This window comes from Ochotona princeps, chromosome 14 (genome assembly GCF_030435755.1).
Source record: "Ochotona princeps isolate mOchPri1 chromosome 14, mOchPri1.hap1, whole genome shotgun sequence".
Lineage (NCBI taxonomy): Eukaryota > Metazoa > Chordata > Mammalia > Lagomorpha > Ochotonidae > Ochotona > Ochotona princeps.
In genome coordinates, this window is record NC_080845.1 from 42,068,250 (window position 1) to 42,095,143 (window position 26,894).

The following is a 26,894-nucleotide window of genomic DNA, read 5'->3' on the forward strand; positions in this document are numbered from 1 at the left end:
CCGTTTTTCAGAAAGCAAGCTATCACAAACAAATGACTTCTTTGAACAAAACCTCCCTTCTGATTCAACTCTACATTACCTGGTAAGTCAATTTATCCTCAACTTGGTTAAAAATGTAGCTCCAGATCCCAAGCCCCAAATGAATACATACCAAGTCTTGCCAGGGGCAGGATGGAAGCACACAGTGTACAGAGAAGACCACAGGCAATGTGTTTCAGGCTAAATTCATGATCTTAGCAACAGTTCAGGATTGGGCTATATTTTTATCCAAATCAGCAATAATCCTCTATGACTCAGCTGACTATCCCATGATTACTATAATTCCCTAAGCAATGGACAGTGAGAAGGCAAAACGAAAATAATTCTACATAAATACAGAAGCAAGCATGCTCTACAACCAATAAAGGGAAAACTGAACAAAAGAAGTACTTTCATTTTGTTTCCAATCTTAGCAAATAAACATTAAGATGGAAAACATGTACACAGGATAATCCATCATTTCAAGACATTTTTTTAAGTAACGTATATAATTTGCTTCTGATTATCTTTCAGAAAGTTGGTAAAGTATAAAGTGTTGCTTTTATTTTACAAATTAGAAAAATAATAGGGATTAAGTGTAAAACCACTAGTACTAAAGCATATTAGAAATACAGCTAGATTTATAGCCACTAAATAGGATACTATCAATCTTCTTATTTTATAAATAAGGACAAAAAATTCCAAGGAGATCAAGTGAACCAACTGCCCAGGTTCATATACTCTTACACTTAAAAACACAGGACTACAAACTTAGGTTCACCACATTTTAAGCAATATTTATTCTTCTGTAATTGCAGTCCTGGTTCCTGATTTTCCATTTAGATCACCTTGAGAGTTTTCAAAACGTTGATGCCATGGGCCAATCCCAGAGTAATTAAATTAGAGGTGGAGCCTACACATAAACATTTCTTTAGGAAACATAAACACAGACACAAAAGCACAGAAAAAGAGCTGGATAACTGTGACATGTTACCAGGACTGAGAACCATCATACTGTGTTGCAAATTTCACGTAAAGAACTGACGTCACAAGAGTCAATCCTTGAGTTCTCTGATCATTTTTAATTTCTTACACTTACGTAATAAAACCAGGATAAAAGCTGTCCTCTGGGTTGATAATGGTTATCCACAATGACCAGGAGAGTATCAAGCACCATGGAAACCCATTCTTTCATTGAAAGGAAATGAGGCTGGACCTGTGGAGGAAGAACAATGGAATGATAATGGAAAAAGGCAAACAAACCTTAACAGTATTTCTAGACCCAGGATGCAATCCTCCTCTGAATTAAATACTGTTGTGCTACTACCGAAAAGAAAATTTCATCTGCCTTGGCTACATGAGCTACATAAGTATTTAGCAGATACACAATCTCACCTGTTTCTTAACAGAAAAAAATTTTACCTTTTATGTAAGAATTAGCAGAAGTGAGAGGTCAAGGGTTGCAGAAGAGAACATATCAAGTGCCCTTGAGACTCACTTGTGTTTACAAAATTATAATGACCATAATGAGGAAGTTCAAATGAACACCATACCAATTAATTAATCAATCAATCTCTCAATCATGTGGTTTATCATTTCATGTAGGAGGCAATAAACCCACAAATTTTTGAACAACATATCTAGCATTTTTTCACTATAGTGCTATCATTTATAGTTATTACTCAAGAATCACAACATTCAAAAATCTGCTATATAAATTAGGTAGCAAAATATAAATGATGTTTAAAAAATATTAAAAAATAGAATAAAAGCATACAAACACATTAATAGGAGAACTCAATTATAAAACTCAGTCATAAGTTCACTAAGACCTGGAACCAGACAAAGATGTCTACTTCTATCAGTGCTATTCAATATAGTTCTAGAAGTCATAGCCAGAGATATCTGACGTTCTTCCAAACACACACACACATACACACACATACACACAAGATCAAAGAGATACAAATTGGAAAGGGGGAAGTAAATGTATTCCTGTTTGCAGATAACGTGATTTTAAATATAGGGCAATGAAAAGATTTCACTAAGAGACTATTGGAACTCAGAGAGAGATTTTATGCTGCAGAATATAAAATCAATGTAACAAAATTAACAGCTTTTGAACATACAAGCAACACCATGGCTGACAAACAACTTGCAAGGTAAGTCTCTTGCACAATAGGTACAAAAACAAAACAAACAAACAAACAAACAAACAAAAAACCACTGAAATACCATAGAACAAATTTAACCAAGAATGTGAAAGATCTCTATAATGAAAATCACAAAATGCTAAGGAAAGAACCAGAGAAAGACATTAAAAATGGACAAACTTTCCGTATTCGTGAATTGGAAGAATTAATATCATCAAAATGCCCATGCTATCCAAAACAATTTACAGATTCAATACAATCTCAATCAAAACACCAAGGACATTTTTCTCAGACTAGAAAAAAGATTCTAATTTATATGGAAACAGAAAAAAAGTCAAATACCTAAAGCAACAGTAAAACAACCAAACAATCCAGATGCAAAACAATACTAGATTTCAAGACATATTTATAGGATAGCTATCAAAATAGCCTGATACTGGCTAAAAATTTAACATATATACCCATGCAGCAGAAAAGAAATTCCAAAAATTGATTTACTCAGCTACAACCAACAATATTTGTCAAACAGGATGAAATCTACCCTCTGGAGAAAGGACAGTTCCTTCACCAAATGATGTTAAGAAAATTGGTTCTACATGTGTAGAAGTATGCAGCAAGAGTCAATTTGTATATTAGAATCAAGGATCTAAATCTGTGACGTGACACTATCAAATTGCTAGAGGAAACACTGGGGAAACTCTTCAAGAAATGAGTAGAGGCAAAGCCTTAAGGGAAAAGATCTCTCCCTGCCCCCTGCCAAACACAGGCAATATAAGAAAAAAATAGACAAATGAGATTACATCAAGCTAAGATGCTTTTACACTGCAAAGTACACACTCAACAAAGTGAAAAGGCAACCAACAGAACTGAAGAAAAATCTTTACTAACTAAACAACTGTTAAAGGCTTACTATCCAGGATCTAAAAGGAGTTCATAAAACTACCACAGCAAAGCAAACAATCAATTAAGAAATGGGCAAAAGGTCATGAACAGGCATTTACAAAGGATGAAATGCAAACAGCCAACAGACACATGAAAATACTCAGGATCACCAGCTATCAGAAAAAATGCAAAGAAAACAATAATCAAGAAGTATCACCTTAGCCTAATTAGAATGGCTATCATTCAAAAAAATCAAGAAGTAATGAAACCTTGCAAGTTTGCTATAGGGAAAGATACCTTCATTCACTGCAATGGGTATGTAATTGGTACAATCATTATGTAAGACAATATGGAAATCCCTCAGCAATCTGAAAATAGAACTACCATATGACCCACTGATCCCAAATGGAATTTACCCAAATGAAATTAAGTCAGCATATGAATTATTTATATCCCTATGTGCATTGCAGCTCACCACAATAGTTAAGATAGAGCATCAACCTGGAATCAACTGCGATATCCATTTACTGATGACAGGAAAAATAAAATACAGGAGATACACACACACACACACTGTCTTACACACATACACACAAAGAGGAATACAGTGCAGCCTATAAATGAAAAACTATGTCTTTTTTTTAAATTTATTTTATTGTATTGTTGTTGACAATCTTTACATAGATAATCGGTTAAAAAAAAAGGTTCAGGGGGTATAGGGAAGTGGGTAATACTATTATGTCCATACTGTTTCCATCATGTATCTGAGGTAAAGGGGGATATTGAGGGAGAAGCCCCAGCCGGTTTCCCACCCACCCCAAGTCCCGGATGTGGGGCATGCTCTGAGATACTTGCTCAAGTGGTGTTAATAGTTCTCCAGTTATGAATCGCTGCCAGTTTCACTCGATGAGGTCGTCTACTGATTGATATAGTCCATCATAAAGACTCCGTTTGCCCCATATTTCGCCGCCAACATATAGCTGAGATGGTTGATTGACCTGTTCTGTCCTCTGTCTTTTCTTAGTTAGGGTTCTGAGTCCGGCAGTTCGAATAGGGAGATTCCCAAAAGAAACTTTGAGGTGTTCCCACACCAGATTCTTGTATGTTCTAGCAAGCACAGGGCCCGGCATAGTCCATCACCCCGATCAGCTGGTGGTTTCAATTGCTGGGTTGGTTCTGTTTTCAGTCCCGAGTTGCTCTGGAATCAATGGGTGTTGCAGTCCAGCTTGGTTCTGCCCAGCACATACTTGGCCCTTACATCCACCGGTAGGAGCTGCAGCTTAGTTGGAGCGACCCACAATAACCCCCACCAGGCCCGCCCCCTACCCTGGTTTGCCAGTATGTGTAGCAGTAGTCCAGTCTGTCCCACGTCCCATTTGGCTCTTGTACTTGTCAATGGGTATTAAAGCTTAGTTCCATCTAACCAACTCAACCATCCAGCCCTCACGGATGTTGTTGAGTGCCTCTCTGTCTAGACACCCCAGCCCCCGTCCTAGTTTTCATACCCTCCCACGGGAATAGTGACCCAAGAAGGGGGAACCCACTTTTTCCCTCCCAGGTCTCTCTCAGCCCTGGTGTATGCGTTCTTTAGGTGGTTCTGTGATTTGACTTGACAGAATTAGTCCCCAGTGCCAGCTTCTGCCAGCAGATGCTGCGGCTAAGCCCAAACATCCCTCACCCACTCTAATTTATGCTTGCACCCACAGGAATAATCAACCCAGCCTGGCTTTTCCCTGATCTAATCCACATGCAGCACACAGGTGTTGTAGCCTTGCTTAGTCCGGTCTGTCCCCATCCCAGCCCATGCTCTCCAGTGGGAGTAGCTGTCCGGCGAGGGGACCAGCCCCTTAATCCCCCTGCCAGGTCTGCCCCTCCCTTCCTGGATCTCACTTGTGCTGGTTGGGTGCTGCAGTCAAATCCAGTACAGGCAACCTCGCCCTGGCATTCCATAGAAAAACTACGTCTTTTACAAAAAAAAAAAAAAAAAAAAAAATGAATGCAACAGAAAACCATTAATTTAGTGAAATAAGTCACTCCCCCCCGAAACAATTTATCTGATATGTGGTATTTAATACAAAACCCCCAAAATGTACAGAAATTAACCAGATATCTTGTGATTTGACTGATGCTTTGGGGCACTGTTTATTCTGTTTTCAGTCCTTGTGGAACTCTGGTCTTTTGACTTTTCACTTGTTCAATTTTGTGGTTAGTGAAGCATTAAACTTGTGACTACAGAGTAGATAGAAATCATGTTTTCATAAAAAATTAAAGGAAAAAAGGAAGGAAGCAATGGACTGAGGAAGGGAGAGAGGAAGAGAGGTGAGTACAGTAATCTTACAATTGTACCTATGAAATTAAATTCATGAACTATATCTCTGCATTAATAAAAATTTTTTAAATAAAAATAGACAAAATTATTCATGATCACTAATATAAAAATCACTGACTCATGTGGTAATAGTACAAAAAAAATAAAGGACAATTCAGTGTTGAACATATTCTTGGAATTTTTAAAACAAATAAGGCCTTCACTTTAAGATCTTCAGTTGCTGGCCATATGCAAATTTAATGAATTTTGAAAATTTCAACTTGAATAAAACAATGAAGTCTGGAGTCTGCACTGAGAAATAGCGAAAGACAAAGTCATCAAGAATAAAAATAAAATCCACCTTCAGGGTGTAATGTTTGTGCACAGGGTGGTAGGGGCAAAGAAAAATAAGATAACTTGGAACTCAAACTTAACTAGATTTCAAGTTATTATTGAGTTAAATTAGCTGTAAAACTGGTAGTTCAGCATAGAAACTAAAATGATAGGATCATAGAAAGAGACATTAAATGCTCAGATTGCAATTTTACTTAGCATGTTGCTCTGCTAAAGTAATCCTGGTTATTTTAAGAAAATGTGACATTTACCTCTAAATAATCTCATCTTTCTTTTCATTAAAACAAAATATTGAGTTTACAGTTAAATACTCATGCATGTTATTCATGCCATAGTCCTTTGGCTCTCTTCCTACAGGTAACAGACACTTATTTACGGTTTTTGCCACACAGTACCTATTCTCTTGGTTACTAGCAATTGCACTCTCCAGGGAATTACCTGCTTCTTCATTATTCAAAGTTTGGCTAAACACTCAATGAAGAGACCTACTCCATTCCACTCACTTAAAATTACGAATTTTAACCGATTGGCACAAGGACAGTAAAACACCTGGAGATGACAGAGCTCCCTGGGAGGCAGTCTCCAGAGACCTTTCCTTAGTAACTGCTACCTCGACTTCCCAAGACACCCTGGTTCCTGTTTTTCGTAAAATCCAGTTTTTAAGATTTGCCTTCAAGTCCATGAACTTCCAAATGCCATATTTTTTCTAGTTTTAAAAATATCTACCATGAAAAAAAAGTACAGAAGAACTTTGAGACACTCCTTCAGCACAAACCAGGCTGACCACCATGGGATAACGTCCCTGCCTGCTACAGCAAAACACGAAGTAGAAGATGCTGACCCTGACAATGATGGCTAATAAATTGAGAGTTTAGTGTCTAGTGGCAGTCTTGCTTTATATATATTAATTGATTTAATCTTTACACATATAGTATCTAGCAAGCATCATCGTCCCTATTATACAGATAAGAAAACAGATTCTGAAAGAGGAAATGGACCATAGATTTACAAAGCGGAAGCAATAAGACGTAAACATAGGTCTCTCCTATTCCAAAGTCTGTGTTTTAACTGTAGGCTATATTGTCTCAAGACACTGATAGCTACCATGTAATGGAGCTTAAAACACAAATAAAACCATGCCTTTTTATTTTGACAGATATGTATTATCTGAGAAGACATATTGGAAATTAACTTTGGCAAGCTTGCCACATGTTTAATTAAGACATAAATGCCTTGCAAAAATGAATAGGCACTTTGTTGTTGACATATACAATTAAAATGCAAAGCACTAGTTTTTAGTTTTTAGTCTGTAAACATTGCTTATTTATCATTTCTGACAGCACTGTTCACTTACAGTAAATCTAGTTAACCTTCTGAGATTTGTTGCCACTGATGTAATCACAGAAAGACAACCACTACTGCATAAAATTGACACCTTCAAATGGAAATGACCACCTAATTGTGAAGGAGAAAGTGAAACAGAAAAACAGCAAAAAAGTCAAGGAAGAAACAGGCAGGATAACTTGGTGCTACAAAAATCACAGAATCTAAACTTGCGAATCTACATCAAACGTAAAGACATAAAATCAAACCCAAACTGGTTTGTGTCACTGTTACTCACCTCCAAGGTCCCATCAGAATCTGAGGAAAGACTGGCTTCATGCTTAGATACGACAACAGCGAGGCTGCTCAAGGCTAATAGTGCATTCCCTTTCACCACCGGACTCTCTCTGTTTCAAAAAACAAAAAAAATTCAAGATGAGGCTCTGTGATATTAACTGAGAGGAAGAACGATGACATCAAAGAGTACCTCCTTTCCATCACAGCCTCATCACCCCAGGTCTTTTGGTGCCCAGATTTCAAAGTTTTTGTCCTTCCTACACCAGTGCTGACTTTAAGTCTTCCTAGCAATGCAGTCATCTCAACTTTTCATAAATTAAAAATCCAAGCTCATAGCTAAGTTGCTTCTCCTTAACATTTTTATCTCTTTATATAACATTGTACTACATAAATTATCTTTTTCGATGTCATTTTTGGCTGACCTAAATTTAAGAAACCTGTTCAAAAACATAACTAAGGACAGTTGCCTGACTAGGCCCAGGAAAACAGAATGGCCTCTGACTTCTGCCGAGCAATAGTGCGTGGACATAGCTTCTCAGGAATCCCTTTGCACAGCCTAGTCTACTTCAAATCTGACACAGAGCAGCTTTCTGCGTCATTTATTGCACTCCCTTCTCTCGTTCAGTATGTCAAAACCAGCATTCTTGAAGTAAGTTTGCAAAATCGGAGAGCTCACACAAGATGCAAAATTAAAAAGACTATTTTATATTAGCCAAAGTATAGTTTTCTTTTCTTTTTTAAAGATTTATTTATTTTTATTGAAAAGTCAAATATACAGAAAGGAGGAGAGACAGAGAGGAAGATCTGTCCGTTAATTTACTCTCCAAGTGACAGCAACAGCTGGAGCTAAGCCAATTCAAAGCCAGGAGCCAGAAGTTTCTTCTGGGTCTCCCATGCAGGTACAGGGTTCCAAGGCTTTGGGTTATCCTTCATTGCTTTCTCAGGTCACAAGCAAGGAGGCAGATGGCAAGTGGGTACACTGGATACAAACTGGTACTCATATAGGAATCTGGCATGCGCAAGGTGAGAACTTTAGCTCCTAGGTTGCCTCACCAGGTCCCAAAGTGTAGTTTTCTAACAGTAACAATCAGAATCTTATCATTTGTTTTCAGGATTTAACATGAAGAAAATTCAATCTTTTTCATAAATTAATCACTTGAAAGCATACATTTACCATTATTGCATAATACCAAGCTGAGTCTATACAAGAAAATGCCCAATAGGACAATAATGAAAATCTGATGATTTGTCAATTCTGTCAAAACAGAACTTGGGCAGCAACAGTGCACCCACACCACTGAACTTCAGTTCTCTCACATAACTCATGGGCTCCAATAACAACAGTGTTCCCAGAATTTAGTTATGAGAATAGAACATGATTTAAATGTTCAATATCCAAGACCCTTCCAGCTTACCCCATTGCAGGACCAGAACAGATAAAAGGGATGAGGAAGCACCAATTTTAGGCAACTACCTAGGCTGCCTTCTATCTAGGCAAGTGTTACACTGCTGGAAGCAAAGCAGCCAATACCTGGTGGGCATTCTGGTCCTTGTTAATGCCAAATCTGTGTTAAATATACCACTGTGCCAGCATAGCTGCCTTTTTAAAAAAAACATATGTAGGAACTCTGTACACCAGTATGAGATATACAGCAACAGAAGGCGGGGGACTCCTGGCTAGGACATGCCACCACTGCCTCTTCCTGATGCATGCTACATGTCACCAGCAGCAGGGCAGACTGCAGATTGTCTGGAGAATGGAGTCTGAGACATGTGGAAGTGAGGGCCACTATTGGCATGTTTGACAGGTGATGAGTGACTTGTGGGGGCTTCCAAGGACCAGGTCACTGTACTCATAGATAGGCAAGGTAACTGAGACATGGCACTTTAGAGGGGGAAAACTTGAGGGCATGTCTGCATCAGTCCAAGACACCCACCCATATGGGAAAACTTGGCTGGGCTATATAACATCTCCTGCTGCATAGGCACACAGAAAAGCTGAGACTTGGAATTATGCCTGGGTGGGCTAGGATGCAATATCCACCCATGAATATTGTGGCAGGAGGTAGGCCATATTGGGCTGGGCCACAGAACCCTCAGAATGTGAGAGAACCAGATCTAGGTGCAGATTCTGTAGGACTAGTAGCTCATCTCTGTAGGACTGCAGTAGCTACTGGTTTGCACAGGGAGCTGGGGGTGGTGAAGGGCTGAACTAAGCTTGACCAACTAACTTACATGAGACTCGAATAAGCTGGGACTGGGAGGAGACCAGGTAGTTCCAGGCTGTGGTGCCCACTGGCATGTACAAAGGCCAGGACTGAGGGTAGACCATGCCAAGCAGGGAAAACACCAGCACATGTGAGATCTGGGGCTGGGAGCGGGCCTAGTAGGGGGCAGGGTAGAGCAGGCCAGGATGGGGGTGGGCTGGGCTGCAGCATGTATCAGCATATGTATGAGCCAGATCTGGAGGCAGGGTAGGCTGAGCTATGTAAGTCACAGTATCCAATGGTATGCATGAGTCAGATGGGATGCAGTAAAGGCGGTGCTAGGTTGAAACACATGCCAATCAACACACATGAAAGCCGGCACTGGAGTCAGGCCTGGTTGGGGTTGTTAGAGAGTCTTCATGACTAGGCCATGGCACACACTTATGTGCGTGAAAACTTTGCCTATTGTTAGCTGGGCTGGACTACTCCACAGCACCTACTGGGTTGTGGCTGGGTGGATTTGACCAGGTAGATGTGTTGGCTGGTACAGGTGACATACCAAACCTGACCCTACACTAGCTGGCACACATTAAGAGTCAAGTCTGTGATAACTCTTAGTAAGCTTTCTTTGGAGATTCCCCAACTAGATTGCTGGACTCAAACTCTAGCCACAGGGACAATAAAAAGGCATGTGGTTCAACTTTGGAGCGGATTTAATGCGACTGGGCCTCCTCAGTTGCTGATGCCTTTACAGTGGACAGAATGCCCAGATGCTCACAGGGAACATGATGGCCAGCTCATCTAGGCCAGCAGAAGATATCCAGTGTCTCACTGGAGGATGGAAAGCAGAACAGGTTGGACCGCTCTCTTGGTCAAGCTTTACAGCAAGTGCCTGGATATGTGGATGCACTAAGGTGAACATATTCAGCCAACAGACCTTCAAAACATTATCTTAACTCTGTTGCAACAAAGCCAATTAAATCTTAGAACTACCAAAAACATTCAAATAACACCCCCAAAACACTCCCAAATAAGGTCTTCATCAAATGACTGCTCCCCGCCCCCATCCCTGGGTGCCAATCTAATTTGACAGCAATGAGTAGTCCCCCCCCCCACTTCCTCCCTGAAGGGACACAGAAGAAAAAAAAAGAACTGAAACATTTCCGCCACCCATATTCCTGTATGCTTTAACTCTCCTCAGCTTAATCAGAGACCCAGATGAGTATGGCTCCCTCTCAACTGTGTAAACAATATAAAAAATAAAACTGAAAATTTAAAAAAAGGGAGGAAGGGAGGAAATGGAAGAAGACAGTTTGTCCCCATTTAAGCTTAATACCTCCCGATCCAATCCAGGATTGCAAATGAACAGGTGTTTCAGTAGATGTGCAAGGTTACTGTTCACAGTAATCTTGCTGTTTTGTCTTTTGGCTAGAATGGTACTAAGGGGTTACCATTATCAAATCCCTTCATGTATCTATCTACCCTTCCCTCCCACCTTGGTGATTTATTCAGATCAATGAAGGCCTGCTCTGCAAACTCAGTCATTTCATTCACACTTCCCTCAGTTCACACTTTTGTGAAGCCTGCCAGTGATTAATAACACGTCAATATTTATACTGGAGTATGTGGCGGGGGAGAATGAAAAGGAAAGCAGGAGATAAGCAGATAACTCCAACTTAGGTTTTGCAACGAGTGCTACTACTGAACTCCCATATATGTAATAATAAAACACCCAGAACAAGATAGGATCTGAGCATTCCTATGTATGCTAATAATAAACCCATTTAACAAAAATAAATAAATCAGTGGCAACAGTTGTGGCAGAGCAAGGTAAGCTACTGCCTGTGATACTGGCATCCCATATGGGAGTCAGTTCAAGTTTTAGCTGTTCCCTTTCTAATCCAGTTCCCTGATAAAACACCTGAAAAAGCTGCAGAAGATAACCAAAGTGCTTGGACCTCTGCACCAATCCAGGAGAGCTAGATGAAGCTTCTGGCCATAGTCACCGCAGCCATTCGGAGTGTGAACCAGCAGATGGAAGCATTCATTCTCATTCTCTTTCTCTCTCTGTAACTTGGCTTTTCAAAGCAATAAATAAATTTTTTATTTAAAGATTTATTCTTATTGGAATGTCAGATTTACAGATTTACAGAGAGAAGGAGAGACAGAGAGGAAGATCTTCCATCGGTTGATTCACTCCGTAAGTGGCTGCAATGGCCGGAGCTGAGCTGATTTGAAGCCAGGATCCTGGCGCATGCAAGGTGAAGAGGGGTTTAGCCATTAGGATACCACGCCAGATCCAGTAAATAAGTATTTCATATAATTAAACATTTTATTTATTTGTTTATTTATTTTAGGATTTAAAGAGAGAAAGAGATTTTGCACCCACTGGTTCATTTGCCAGATCACTGGAATGGCCAGGGCTGAGCCAGGTCAAGCCAGGAGTCACAAGCTTCATTTGAGTTTACCTCACGGTAGTGGGAGACAAAGTACTTGAACCACCCTCTGTTGCTTTTTTTCCAGGCCATTAGCAGACAGCTGGATACGAAGTGGGGCAGCCGAGACTTAAACCAGCATCCATATGGGATGTCAATGTACCTGGTGGTAGATTTACACACTATGCCACAATGCCAATACCTAAATATTTTATTTTTAACATTATGTTCTTCTTTTGGGAATATCCTGAAGCATGTCCTGCTACAAAATGCTAAGGAAATTCAAAGATTAGAGCTAAAAAGTACATATGGTTTTAAATCCTCAGTGATCTGAAAATTAGATCCGTAGATTTTATCCTCTTGCAGAAAACAATTTTATGGTCACCAGAAACAGCTCATCAAATCTTCTAAATCAAGGATATTAAATAAGGTGACACAGAAAGTATCTTTTCTTGCTCTAGAATTCTGAAAGACAATTTAGCCTCAGTTTGAAAGTAGAGCTCCAAATTATTCTATTTCAAAAGTTTCACAGGGTTTGTTACACTTATGCAATAACCATTATTGAAAAATAAAGAGGAATAGATTTAAAGTTGCTGGCAATTAGGCCTTTGGCTGCAGACTGAATATGTATTTGAACATAAATCTTCAAACAGAAAAAATTGGTGCAGTCTACATAATACATCCTTAGACCAAGCTGCATATTTCACAAAGGGCCTGTGATGAGTTCCTGATCATTCTCACACTCTCTATATACCCAGCACAATGACTTAGGACAGGAAGTCACTCATTAGATATTTAGTGAAAGAAATCCAAGGAAGAGCTGGCCAGATGAAAAATCTACAGCTAGTTCAGCAAAAACATCACCACGTTACTCAAATGGCGATCCCCTACTAGTCAAACAGCAGTGACTAATTTGCATAATAAGATGTCAGCATCACTACAGTATTTATCCTGGAAACACCACTAACATTTTAATTAAATTGTCCTTTGCAACAAACTGATGTCATTAACCTAATTAAAAAGCACAAGAAAGGATGCTCCACAAAGGTGCCTTCTTGGGGACCAAGTATTGCCTATTAGTAAGTGACCTAATCCTTTAGGAATTTTCATCTTCTGATTCAAACCTATTTAATTAGTAATAATGAAAATAAATTTTGTTCAATGCTCAGGTTTTATCTCTGATTTACCCTGAGACCTTTGCTCAATGCTTGAAAAATGCTTTCAAATGAGTAAATCAGTTTAATCTGTGGATTCATATTTCATTTCCTGCATTTCACTTATGGCTCTGCAAAAAACAAGCCTTGCCCTGCCCAGAGCAGCCAGTGTTAGGCTGGCAGTGCTGAAGGAAACAGGCGGGGGTGGGGGGGTAGCAGAGTGATTCTTTTACCCCTGCAGGATCACTCACATGTCAGCCTGGGGACCATAAAATCTCCTACTCACTTGCAGCCTTACACTGCCAGGATTGGTTTAAAAGATAAGGGCTATAAGATATGTCAAAATTTCTGATAAAAAGGTAACACTATAAAATCATACATTATTTTTGCCCCTCACCACAATGCATGTGAGCATACTCTCCTTGGGTATTAATCACAAAGTGACACTCACTTCACAAATCTGAAAATGAATCGTTGTGTTGACATAATTTTTTTAATGGAAATTGCAAAAGCAACTAGAGAGACAAAATTACAGTGTTTTGCTTTGTTGAACAAAAAGCAGCTAGTTTCTTCAGCATTCAAGCTTTCTGCTGCAAATACCAAAGCACTGTTTCTAACAGGATGTAAGCAGACTGCACAACAGAACAAATTACAAAAGGTAAAGGTCATAGGCAGGCCCACCACTTCCTATATACCCCCTTTCCTTCAATACACAGCTGAGCCCTCTTCCACTGTGCCTGCAATTCACCTGCAGCAAAAGCAGTTAGCAAGGAGGCCTTATCAAAGCTTCTCTGTACTCTGGTTTTCATTTTGTCACAAGTCTTCAGATAAACATATGCTTACATATCAGTGCCTCTCTCAAAATAGGATTTTCCCTTTCACTAACGTGATCATACACTGAGATCAACTTCACAGTTAAGTGCCTACTTAAGCCATTACCGGTAAGTGTAGGTATTTTGCCTCCAGTTCAGTCAATACTGGACTGGAGTGTATGGATTCAAGTCCCAATTCTATTTCCTCTTCCATTTTCCTGCTAATGTGCATCCCAGGAGGCAGCAGGTGATAGTTCAAGTATTTGGGTGCCTGCCATCCACATGGGAAGCCTGGATGGAGTTTCCAATCCCTGGTTTTAAGAATAATAAATTATTTAGCTAACACTAAGGTAGCTTTGTCTTTGCTTTTCAAGCAAAACTTATTTAGACACAGAATATTCTATAACAAAGTAAGGATAAACTATTTTGTAATAAAATATTTATAGGTGACATAGACATTCAGTAACAATACATATGAAGTCCTTGGAGTTAAATGTGCATCTATGGGGCACATGTGGGATGTCACATGCCGGGAGCAGTTTTAACCACTGCACCATATGCCAGTCCTTAAAAATAAAAATTTTAAATACATTGAACCCATTACATTAAAGGCATGAAAAAAAGTATTACTTTGATGTATTTGCCACTTTAGAGTGAGATTTAATAATCTATTTGTAGAACCGACATAACTCACTTTAGCAAGGATTTATTTTTCTTTTGCTTTTCCCTTGAACTAAATTAGTCTTAAAGTACAAGAACTCAACCTCAGTGAATATTAATGTGTAAGTCATACATTTATCCACTTTCTTTGTTATTTTCAAAAAAAGCACAATGTAAGAAAAGTAGCAACTCACTTTTTAAAAATAGTTGATAAGCACTGTATAACTGAAGTCCCCTATCAGAAGAAACTATATACCTACCATGGAGAGAAAAACATTTATGAAAAAATTTGGTAGAAGAAATAAATGGGTCTTACTTTGCAGCTGTCTTGGTGATCTCATCAGTCAACATGTCTCTGACCCTGCAATAACGGTAGAAAAAAAGAAATGAGCTTAAAGTGAGGACTCAATTTTTCTTTATTTCTCAATTAATAAGAACCTCTAATGCCTTTAGATCTTATTATTGCACATGTAGCATTTTTATAATAATCTTTAATGCCTTCCTTTTATTTGAATAATTATATTAACATCATGAGTTGTAAATAGATGGAAGAAACTCATTGTTTACAAGAATATTTTAAAAGTTTATGTATAATAGAATTTTAAAAAGCTTACTTTGTTACAAAAATTGTGAAACGATGTATTGAAGGAACTTTCCAAAAACTTAATATGTATTATAAAAAGTTAAATATAAATGTCAACTACTTTTGCTCAAAATAAGCTTATTATTTAATTCTATTTTTTAGCAAAATTTTTGAAGTAGCCACTTCTATGTACTGGGAATCGAAGACAAAATGATGAAATCAGAATGCCCTAGATAATTATGTATCACAATAAGTACATACATAGGTATACCATCACAATTATTTTAGGCAAAATGAGACTAGAAAGCTTACCATCATTGACAGAAACAAACTCAGAACAAAAAAGAAAAATATACATTAACAACATTATGAATAAACACTTTAAAGTGAAAAGTAAGGGCTTTCCTTGTAAGAGAATTTCACTTTCCTATTCCTCAGATCATTTGTACAAATGGAGGAACTACATTTAATTCCCAATTCCCATTCCTTATCCTTTGAAGCGTCATGGTAGATCCCTCATTTCTTAGAGCACTTTCTTTAGTTTTTACAATTCTACTTCCAGTCTTCTAAATTACTGATCACTAATTTTCTACCAGTTTTGTTGGTTTCCCATTCATGTTCAACACTATAAAAAGTTCTCTTTCCTTTTAACATGACTGCATGCTGCATGATGATTTCACATGCCAGATACACTTATGATTCAAAAGTTTCCCCTCCATCGCTGAACTCTCCCCCCGTACACTCATTTAGTCAATGACCCAACTGACATCTCCCATTGAAAGTCCATTCAGGCATTTCAGGACTAGCAAATTCCCAAATCTGATTCACATCTTACATAGCCCTGCTTTCCTGCAAATGGGAATCTTATAACTTAGCTACTAGAGTCAAAAATCTTCATGTTACCCTTGACTTAAATCTTTCTCTCATATTCTTCATTTAACTTACTATCCTTTAAAATCTCTAGGTCCAATTTTGGAATAGACTCAAAATCTATTTACTTTTCAATACTCGTATTGTTGACCCGGTAATCCAAAACACTATCTTTTCTTGCCTGAATTACCATCAGTGTATCCCAACCATGTTTCCGAGGGAATATTTTTTTTTTAAGATTTTTTATTATTATTGGAAAGCCGGATATACAGAGAGGAGGAGAGACAGAGAGGAAGATCTTCCATCTGATGTTTTACTCCCCAAGTGAGCCGCAACAGGCCGATGCGCGCTGATTCGATGCCGGGAACCAGGAACCTCTTCCTAGTCTCCCACATGGGTGCAGGGTCCCAAAGCTTTGGGCCATCCTCAACTGCTTTCCCAGGCCACAAGCAAGGAGCTGGATGGGAAGTGGAGCTGCCGGGATTAGAACCGGCGTTCATATGGGATCCCGGGGCGTTCAAGGCGAGGACTTTAGCCGTTAGGCCACACCGCCGGGCCCCCCAGGGAATATTTTTAACACAGCAACAGGAATGATCCTTATAAATCATGAGTCAGCTCCGTTGTTTCAAATCCACCAGTGCTTCTCCATCTCCCTCACAAAGTTTCCACATATCTACAAAGATTCTCCACAAGTCTCTTGGAATTTTATGCTCTCAAGTGCCTCTATCCATTCCTTGCTCTCCCCATGCCACCTGCACTCCCTGCCAGGTATACTCCAGGGCTTTTCAATTTGCTGTCACCTCTTCCTGGAATATTTCTCTCTAGATAGCTACTTCACTCACTCCATCGCTTCAGGTCTATTTTCAATGCTGTATTGTAAAATAGGTGTTTCTTACTCATCCTCCCTCCATCAACTATTCTTTATCCTTTACCCTAATTTATTTTTCTTCTGCTAATCAAAGCCTGTAATATTCCATTAATTTGCTTACCATTTGTTTCCATTCACTCAAGTATAATCTTGTTCAAGACAAAGATAGGACTTTATGCACTGCTGTTCCTCTCTATATACAACAGTTCCTGCCTTGGGGCAGGCATTGTGATGTAGCAAGCTAAGCATGCACTTGAAATGCCAGATTCCCACACGGGGTTTGAGACCTTGGTGCTCTACTTCTGATCCATTTCCCTATTAATGTGCTTCAGAAAGCAATACAGGATGGCCCAAGTTCTTGTGTTCCAACACCATGCCGGAAAACTGAAAGAATCTCCATGGTCCTTGCTTCAATCTGTTCCGAACCACGCAATTGTGGCCGTATGGGAGGTGAATAAGTGGATAGAATACTGTCTGTCTCGCCTCATCTGTTTGTAACTGTTTTTCAAATAAATAAAAAATAATCTTTTAATCAAAATTTTGAACACACACTTATTCTTTTAAAATACATATGTATATTTATTCAAAAGCTTCTGTTTAGAGAGAGGTGTCTTCCTGGATTATTCCCTTAACAGCCACAACAGATGGAGCTGTGCCACTCAGAAGCCCTGAGCTTCTTCTAGATCTCCCAAGGGCTGCAGGGATCCAAGCTTTCCCAGGTACATTATCAGGGAGCTGAATTGGAGTGAAGCAGCCGGGGTTTGAATCAGTGTCTATGTGAGATGCCAGTGTCACAGGCAACACAGGCAGTGGCTAGTACCTGCTTAACCACAGCACTGGCTCAAAAAATCAATCTTCAAAACGAAAAAAAAATAGTGCCTGAAACATTACACATAATAATTAGTTTGCAAAGTAATTAATAAAATAACAGATTAGAGATAACTTCAGTGAAGTGAAGATGCTGAAAAGTTCTCTTGAACATAGTTTATCAGTATTGCAACTTAAACTAAATGTTCTAGTTCTGTGTTATTCTTTTTATTTGGAGGGCAGATTTACAAATAAAAGGGAAGACAGAGAAAGATCTTTCATTCTCTGGCTCACTCCCCAAATAGCTACAATGACTGGAGCTGAACTCATCTGAAGCCAGGATCCAGGAATCTCCTTTAGGTCTCCAATGCCAGTGTAGTGTCCCAAGACTTTGGACCATACTCTGCTGCTTCCCCAGGCCATAAGTAGGAGTTGGATGGAAGTGGAGCAGCCAAGACATGAACCAGCAGCTGCCCATATGGGATCCTGCTTCTTACAAGGGGAAGATTAGCCAACTGAGCTATTGTGCCAGGCCCCATGTTATTCTTAAGTAGATTTGGGAACTAACTCCTTAATACTCTCATGTACCTTCCATGAGTTTCACCCAGCATATTATGTTCATAGGTCTTGCTCCATATGCATAAATCAGAGGGTACAGCAAGTATACCACTACCATCAAATTCTAACTTGCAGAATATAAAAGTAAAATGCAATGCAAAATAAAATGACAAACAAGCAATGAGACCCAAATTCCTCATTTCTAGTCTTAAATACAATTATAATAAAGTTTTATACTGAAATGTTTTTTTACCTAGAATGTATAATTTATAGAATTAAACACACAAACACAATTTCTGCTTTTTTGCATTTTCATACTTGTAGTATATAAAAATCTAAATCAACTAACCTTTAGTTAGGATTAGAGTAAATCTGAACTGCAGATAAACTCATTTAGATTCTGGGTACTTATATTTGGGCAGCTGTGAAAATAATCTGGCCAGGTGTTCTTCACAACTCATGTAACAATTTTAGTTGCTCTTAATGTGCCAGACTTACATGTCTCTAGATTATGTAGTGGGAATTCCCTAGAAAGAGGTTACCAAAGAAATTAAAGCCCTCACACGGTAACCTCGGTCCTGATAATGAAGAGATAGAGGGTAATCCTTGGCTAAATGTGAGGCAGGATGGCATTGAACTGAGTGAAAAAAGAAACAGAATTTTTGACTCAAGAACACACAAATAATCAGTTACAGAGGCTACAGCTGGGAAAAGACAGGAAAAACAAACCATTTTCATGTCGCATTTGGAAAAATACATATAGTCAACTCTTGGCATCTGTGGCTTCTACATCTATACTAAACATGAACAAACTTTTCCCTTGTCATTATTTCCTAAACAATTCACTGTAATAAGTATTTATTATTTATATATTTACACTGTAGTAGGTATTACATGAAATTTAGAGACAACCTACTACGTACACGAGGATGTGTACAAGGCCATATGCAAATGCTACACCATCTTTCACAAGAAGCTTTCACATATGCATCAATTGGCATCTGGAGGATCCCAGACGAATTTCCCTCCTACCCTAAGACACCAAGCTATGACCGTACACATGAATTATAAGTAAAACCATGCTAGTCCACCTAGGGAGTAAGTAGAAAATACAGCTTTCACATTGTTCTAGTTTATCATTCAGGTTCATACAGAAGTTAACACAACCAATATGGAATGCTGTAAAATGGTTATATTTTTCCTCCTAGTACATTTCTCATGACAAATAATGAGCAGAACAAATATGCACGTACCAGAGCCAGGCTGTGCTTGTTTTGTACTGCACCTCCTCAGCTCCTTCTTTTCCATGTTTCAACTGCAACTCCAGCTCTGCAATCCTACCCTGCAAAGAACATAGAATAAATCAACATGAAATCCCAGTGGCTAATAATCTTATACTTTTGTTAGGAAACACACATGTATCCTTTCCCAATTGACTGTAAGTGTCTCATGATAAGACTTGATATCTGATAGATGTTTGAGGAGAAAAGTTCACAACACTGCTAAAGTTATTTCTGCGTTGGTTCAAAGAATTACATGCTAGAGCAGTTGTATGTTTGGCAAATTCAGTTGATGGAGCTTGTTTTTGGGCTACCAAAAGTACTCCATCTTTCAAAGCTTTAGTGTCCACATTTATAGAACGTAGCTACCATATTTTTTATGGTACTAGCATATCACATTAAAGGACAGGTGTTGTGGCAAAGCAGGTTATGGCCATTGACTGTAAAAGTGGCTACCATCCCATGTGGCGACCCACACTTGAGTCTTGACTACTCTACTTGCAAACCAGTTCCTACTAATGCAGCTAGAAGATGGCCCAATTATTTGGGTCATTGCTCTGCAGTGGGACACTCAGATGCTATTCCAGGTTCCTGGCTTTGGGTGTGGCCCAGCCCCAATACTGCAGCAATTTAGGGAGTGAACCAATGGACAGAAGATCTATTTTTCCTACTGTCACTCTGCCTTTCAAACAAATCTTTTTTTTTTAATTAAAGAACATTACATGACTCAGAAATATATCTATTTAGCCTAGTACTTGAAAACAAATAATAACTATCATTACTGCATTTGTTGCCAATAATCAGAAACTCCATCCTCCTTATATTCTTATAAAATTATCTTTTATGAATACACATAAATCTCCATTTGCAATCTGCATTATCTCATGGAATAAAAAGTCCCCCAAAACATAATATCTACAGTGTAAAATTACATTTCTTTATATTTCTCTCTTCTACATTTAGTAACAAACCTGTGTGCTCACTGAGGGAAAGACCTTTTACCCACAAAGCTTCCACATATAGTGCAAACCACCCAGCGAATACTCTGAGGCCCACCCTTCAGGCATTTCCAGGTGGAATGAATGCTCTGTTATCATCTTGCATAAATTATTTATATCATTCACATTCATTCCCATCTCCCCATTTTCTAAGATAAAATCTTGGTCCTTTCATGCTCCCTTCTGTCTCTTAGAATAAGATATTGGAGATAAAAATAAATCAAAATATGACTGGGATGCAACACAACAACAGAAAGAATTGAGAATGGTATGTGTCAATTGGGCAGGGACACCATTCTTGCCAGGACAAAAGGTGGACAAAGTCAACCTGGGCCAAGAATCCACCAGTGGTTGCAAGCTCTGCCACTGGGAGGAGACCTGATAGAGAAGCTTGGGAAACTCCTTTGTCAGGTTGTAATCCCTGTAGGTAAATACAAAAACCAAGGCAAGGAGCACCCCAAACCAGGCCAGGATACAGTACCCACTGGCATGCATGTGGGTCTGGTTGGGGGGTGGGCCAGAGCAGCCACTGGCATATGCAAGAACCACAATGGGGTGCATGAGGGGCAGGGCCAGGCCGCAACACCAACCAGCAGCAGCTGAAACTGGGGGCAGGATGGACCAAATCAGGCTGAAGCACCCATTGGTGGATGCTGAGGTGAGATGAATCATGCCAGTCTGGGGGCAGTGGATGCGGGGTCCGTAAGCCCTGGGGATGGGGAGTCTGGTGGGGCCTGGGTCGCCTGCTCCAGGTCTCGATCTGCTTCCAAAGCGAGTGCTAGATACTTGAGTCCCAGCGGTGTGGGTGTGGCAGGCCTGAGTTGCCTGACCCAGGTGCTTGGGCCCACCTGCACAGTAGGTGCCAGATCTGTGAGCCCAGGGGGGGTGGGGGGAAGAATCTGGTGAGTTTAGGGTTGTCTGGCCCAGGAACTTTCCTCCACCTGCACAGTGGGCGCTGGGTTCATGAGCCTCGGGTTTGGAGGATGTGGCAGGGCCCAGGTCATCTGGTCCTATCAGTTAGAGAGAGGAAGAGAAAAGAGAGAGAGAGAGAGAGAGAGAGAGAGAGAGAGAGAGAGAGAGAGAGGGTGAGGGAGTGAGAGAGAGAGAGAGAGTGAGAGAGAGAGAGAGAGAGAGAGAGAGAGAGAGAATCTTCCATGCATTCATTCATTCTCCAGATGGCTGCATCAGCCAGGCTGGGCCAGCCTACAGTCAGATGCTAAGACTTTCTCCCAAGTCTCCCAACAGGTACAGGGCTCAACTGCTTGGACTATCTTGTGCTGTTGTCCCAGAACACTAGCAGGGAGTGGGAGCAGAAATAAAACAGGCAGGACTTGAACGAGGTTCGTTTGAGATGCTGGCTTCACAGCTGATAGCCTTACCTGCTTTACCACATCATTGGCACCTACAGAATCCAATTATTACTCTGACTATCCTTTCTAATTTTTATCACTAGCCCACACAACCAAGAATCTGCTGATTTTTTCACCTACTCACTGTAGAAACAAAACTACAAAAATTTTGAAAGATATCAGAATAACTTATCTGACCCTGGTTTTAACTTCAAATTATTTTGCAGTTAGTTGAACAACTCAGGAAATAAGGTTTTGCCAACAACCTGCTTGAGGTCATATTCATAACATTGAAGAGCCCTTTTCTTGAAGAGCATGTAACTTAATCACCTCCTTGTTTCAGGAGGACAGGGTAAAGAGGACTATAAAGGGCTTTTTACCAAAAGGGTCTCTGTACTGACAATCAGCTGCTTTCTGCAAATTTCATCTCAATAGTGAGAACTACAACTACCTCCTCGCATCAACTGCTTTAACTGTACAATTCAGAATACCCAAATTCCTGTGGAAAAAACAGACATGACTCGAAGTAGACTCCTGTGTTCAGAACTCACACTTAGTCATATCTGAATCAATCTCTAGCAAGTATTGTAGAGCATACCTTTTAGTATAGCTCCTAGTAAGCTTAACTGAATAAAACATGGCTCCTCCTTATGATTAATGCTACAAAATGTGTTTTGCACCAGATGGAAGTAACTACAACTTCCATGCAAAAGAAACATCTTCCAGCACAAAAATTCTTGACACAAAGAATCTGGCTGTTGTTTCAATACTTCCAAGATGTCATAAATTCTATTTAAGTGTTTAGACTCATTTCAAAACTTTCTTAACAGTTAAGATACATCAGTGCCAAGCTAGGCTCTTGCACCTACTGGTCCGCGTGAGCCAGGGACACTAAGCCACAGTGTTTAAGGCAGAGGTTGGGACAGGAGAGGGGCTGAGCCAAGCTGAATCAGCAACCACTGGCATGTATGTGATCTATGGCTGGCAACAGGCCCGGTTGGGAGGTAAGGGGACACCCTAGCTGGATTGAGGTTCCCACCAAGTGGCACGCGGGCTGGAACGGGGGCTATGTTCTGATCAGGAAACAGTTGTAGTCTCCCCTGGAACAAGTGTGGACTGGGACTGGATGCACTAAGCTGGGCCAGACTCCAACACCGTCTGGTGTCCTGGAGGACCAGGGTAGATGTGGGATGGACTAGGCTAGGTCTCAGCCCCTACTGAGCCATGTGTGAGTTGTATGTGGGTATGGACGAGCCGTGGCTGGGCTGAAACATCCAATAGTAAGAACCAGATTGGGTTGAAGGCCAGTCAGGAAAAGCCATTGTTCTTGCTAGGACAGGAGGTGAACTGAGTAGGGCTGGCTCATGGACCCCCTGGTATGCGCGAAATCTGGCATTGGGAGAGGTTCTGGTGGAGGAGCCTGGGCAACTCCTCTGGCAGGACACAGACCAGGCAGGTTAGCGCAAGAAACATGATAGGAAACAGCCCAGAACAGGCCATGGAAAGTTTCCCACTGGCATACATTTGGCATGGGTTGGGGGTAGACCAGGCTGAATGAGTTCACGTCATCTACTGGCAAATCTGAGCACTGGAACAGAGTGTGGGTCTAGCCAGGTTTGGTCACAACAAAAACCAGTACACAAAACGGAAGGCCAAGGTGAGGTTACCTGTACCGATGTGACTGCAGTGCCCAACCAGCAGACATGAGAACCATGGAAGGGAGGGGGCGGAGCCAGCAGGGAGAATATGGGGGGGGTTACCTTGCTGGGTCTAATTCTGTCAAGTCAAACCACAGAACTACCTGGAGAGTGCATAATCTGGGAGTGGCAGAGGCCTGGGAGGGAAATCGTGGGCTCCTCCCTATTGGGTTACCACTTCCACGGGAGGAAACAAAAACTAGGACAGGGGCTGGGGTGGCTAGACAGATACCTAACAGCATCTGTGTGGGCTGCATAGTGGAGCTCGTTAGATGGAAAAAAGCTTTAATACTCATTGACATGTACGAGAGCCAAATGGGATGTGGGACAGACTGGACTACTGGTACACATACTGGCAAACCAGGGTAGGGGGCGGGCCTGGTGGGGGTTATTGTGGGTCACTCCAACTAAGCTGCAGCTCCCACTGGTTTATGTGAGGGCCGAGTATGTGCTGGGCAGAACCAAGCTGGACTGCAACACCCATTGATTCCAGAGGAAGTCGGGGCTGAAAACAGAACCAACCCAGCAATTGCAACCACCAGCTGAATAGGGCAATGGGCTGTGCCGGGCCCTGTGCTTGCTAGTACATACAAGAATCTGGTCTGAGAACACCTCAGACAAAGTTTCTTTGGAGATCTCCCCAATTGGAATGCCGGACTCAGAACCCTAACCAAGAAAAGACAGAGGACAGAACAGGTCAATCAACCATCTCAACTATATGTTGGCAGCGAAATACTGGGCACATGGAGACTCTAAGACGGTCTGTGTCAATCAGTGGATTCTTCAATGACCTCATTGTGCTTGGAATGGTGAGACTGGCAGCAATTCATAGCTGTTGAACTATCAAAACCACTTGAGCAAGACCCTCAGAGCATGCCCCACATCTGGGACCTGGGGTGGGTGGGAAACTGGGTGGGGCCTCTCACTCAATATCCCCCTTTACCTCAGATACATGAAGGAAACAATACGGAAACAATAGTCTTACCCACTTTCCTGTGGCCCTTGAGCCTTTTTACCCTAATTAACTATGTAAAGATTGTCAAAAGTAGGACTGTTGCTGATGATATGTTGGTGCTTCTAATTGATCGAGGTGACGCTCTGCTGGCTCTGCCTACAAACCTGAGAGGGCCTCCCTAAGAGGCGGTTGAACTTGAACTGGACAAGTGGGATGCTGGACTCTGTATGGTGTAAACTTTTAATTAGGGAATCTCAACGGAACTTGAGCTGTGGTTATGCATCAAGGTGAAGGAATTCATGATGGGGGAAGGGTTTGGGGTGAAGGGGGGGGAATCCCAGTACCTATGAAATTGTGTCATGTAATGCAATGTAATTAATGAATAAATGAATATTTAAAAAAAAATGAAAAAAATACATCAGTGTACTTTCAAGTAATAACTGATAGGCTAACATCATCTTATTAATAATCCATGCTCAGTTTCATTTCCTCTGACACCAATTCTCAATCAAATCTTAGCAGAAATACAAATTTTTACTAGAAATCCAAAGTAAAGATCCAAAAGTACTCATGATTTTTACAATAGTTGAAAGACAGAATAATCAATCTACATTCCCTAAAATAGCAGTCTATCCACAGCTACTTCTCTCCTTTAAAAGGTTAAAAAAAAAAATCTTACTAATAATGATGGTGTTGGGCAAAGCACATTATGCAGTGAGAAGAACTGGGGCTCTGGAACCAGACAAATAATGGGTTCAGTTCCAGTTCTCTTTGCTGGGGGTTGGATTTTGAGTCATTTGTTTTCTAACATTACTTCTCAGTTGATAATTCCATTACACATGGAGTTAATAACACCCAGATCAGAGGATGTCTGTTAAAATCAACAGAAATAATATCTGCTGAATTTTGAACACATACTAGTTACAGCCATTAAATGCTTGCTCTTATTATGAAAAACAATCATGGAGCTTCTTTTTAATTCAATTGAGAGTCATTTGCAAGAATTACACCATAATCTTATTCAATTGAGCCTTTCTTATACTAAGAGCTAAACAAAATTCTCAGTGTATCTGTGGGAGCTTTCCTCATCCAGCAGCATGTTGTGCATCCTTCATTAAATAATCAAAGTTCTTACACTGAAAATGCTGGTAGACTTGTTAGCTTATCCCACATAATTGTGATTGGTAGGTAGGGATGCCTTGTTCCTTTTTACATCTTATATACTGAGCACCTGGCCAGTAAAGAAAAAAAACGCTCCCCAAATGTTTCATGAAGAAAATCTCTGAAAAAATATTTAGGAAAGAACTGACATGAGAAAAAACATAATATCACTGTTGCTGAATAAAAACTGAAGTTGGCTAAGGATGGTAAAGAAACACGTGGAGACATGAGTCATTCATTCACTCATTGATGCATCTATTATAAGCATACTGGGTGTCCAGATGTTGATGATTTTTCAAAAGTGAGTAAAGGAACAATGAGAAAAAGAAAGCAAAGTTTCCAAAGGCCTGCCTTTAAAATGCAGGTTCCATGCAGCTTATAAAGCCACTTAAAACAGCAATACTGTAGTCACAGCGGCCAGATGTCTGTTGGGATACCTGCATCCCACATGGGAGCGTCTGGGACTGACTGCTGGCTCTATCTCTGGCTCCTGGTTCAGGCTTCCTACTAACGTAGACCCTGGGAAGTAGGGGTGATATTTTAAGAAGTTGAGTTCCTGCCACACACAGTTCAGTTCCTGAACTGATTGTGATTCTCAGCTTCAGCCAGGCTCAGTCCCAGCCAAGGTAAGGTCTCTCTACCTCTCAAATAATAAGATTTTTTTTTTCACATGTGAAAAAATAGCTCATTTCAAAAAAAAAATAAGTATATGTAATGGTATTTCTTAAAAGTATGGCTTGGAACCTTGTTGAAAAGCGATTTCTGGGCCCTTTCTCAGTTGTAATGAATTAGAAGTTCTTTTTAAAAAATATTATTTACTTATTTAGATGTCAGAGTTCCAGAGAGAGGGAGACATAGGTGGAGGGAGAGAGAGAGCAATGTTCTACTCACTGGTTCACCCTTCAGATAATTATAATGACTGCGGGTTGGGCCAGGCCAAAGCCACAAGCCAGGAGCTTTGTCCAGGGACAGACAAGAACAGTCTGCATAAAAGCCAAAAGGCAATGAGTAGCACATGAAATTTGAGAAATCTAAGAATTTAGCAAGGCTAAAATATAAATTCCTGGGAGAAGTGTTAGAAGATAAGACTGGAGGTACAAGTAGAAGGCAGGCATAAGAAGACAATGAGCAACGCATGGCATGTACTCAAGTCCAGGTGCTGAGG

At 40.3% G+C, this 26,894-nt stretch overlaps 1 protein-coding gene across 1 annotated transcript in view; it reads right to left on the bottom strand.

The window, feature by feature from the left end:
* FOCAD (focadhesin) overlaps nucleotides 1-26,894 on the bottom strand; it is a 266,859-nt gene that overhangs the window by 47,370 nt on the left and 192,595 nt on the right. Inside the window, exons 22-25 of the mRNA XM_058672241.1 lie at nucleotides 19,543-19,631; nucleotides 14,920-14,964; nucleotides 7,337-7,445; nucleotides 1,118-1,234 (exon numbers count right to left, since the gene is read on the bottom strand). Coding sequence (XP_058528224.1) covers nucleotides 1,118-1,234; nucleotides 7,337-7,445; nucleotides 14,920-14,964; nucleotides 19,543-19,631 — 360 coding nt within the window. The remainder of the gene's footprint in view (nucleotides 1-1,117; nucleotides 1,235-7,336; nucleotides 7,446-14,919; nucleotides 14,965-19,542; nucleotides 19,632-26,894) is intronic.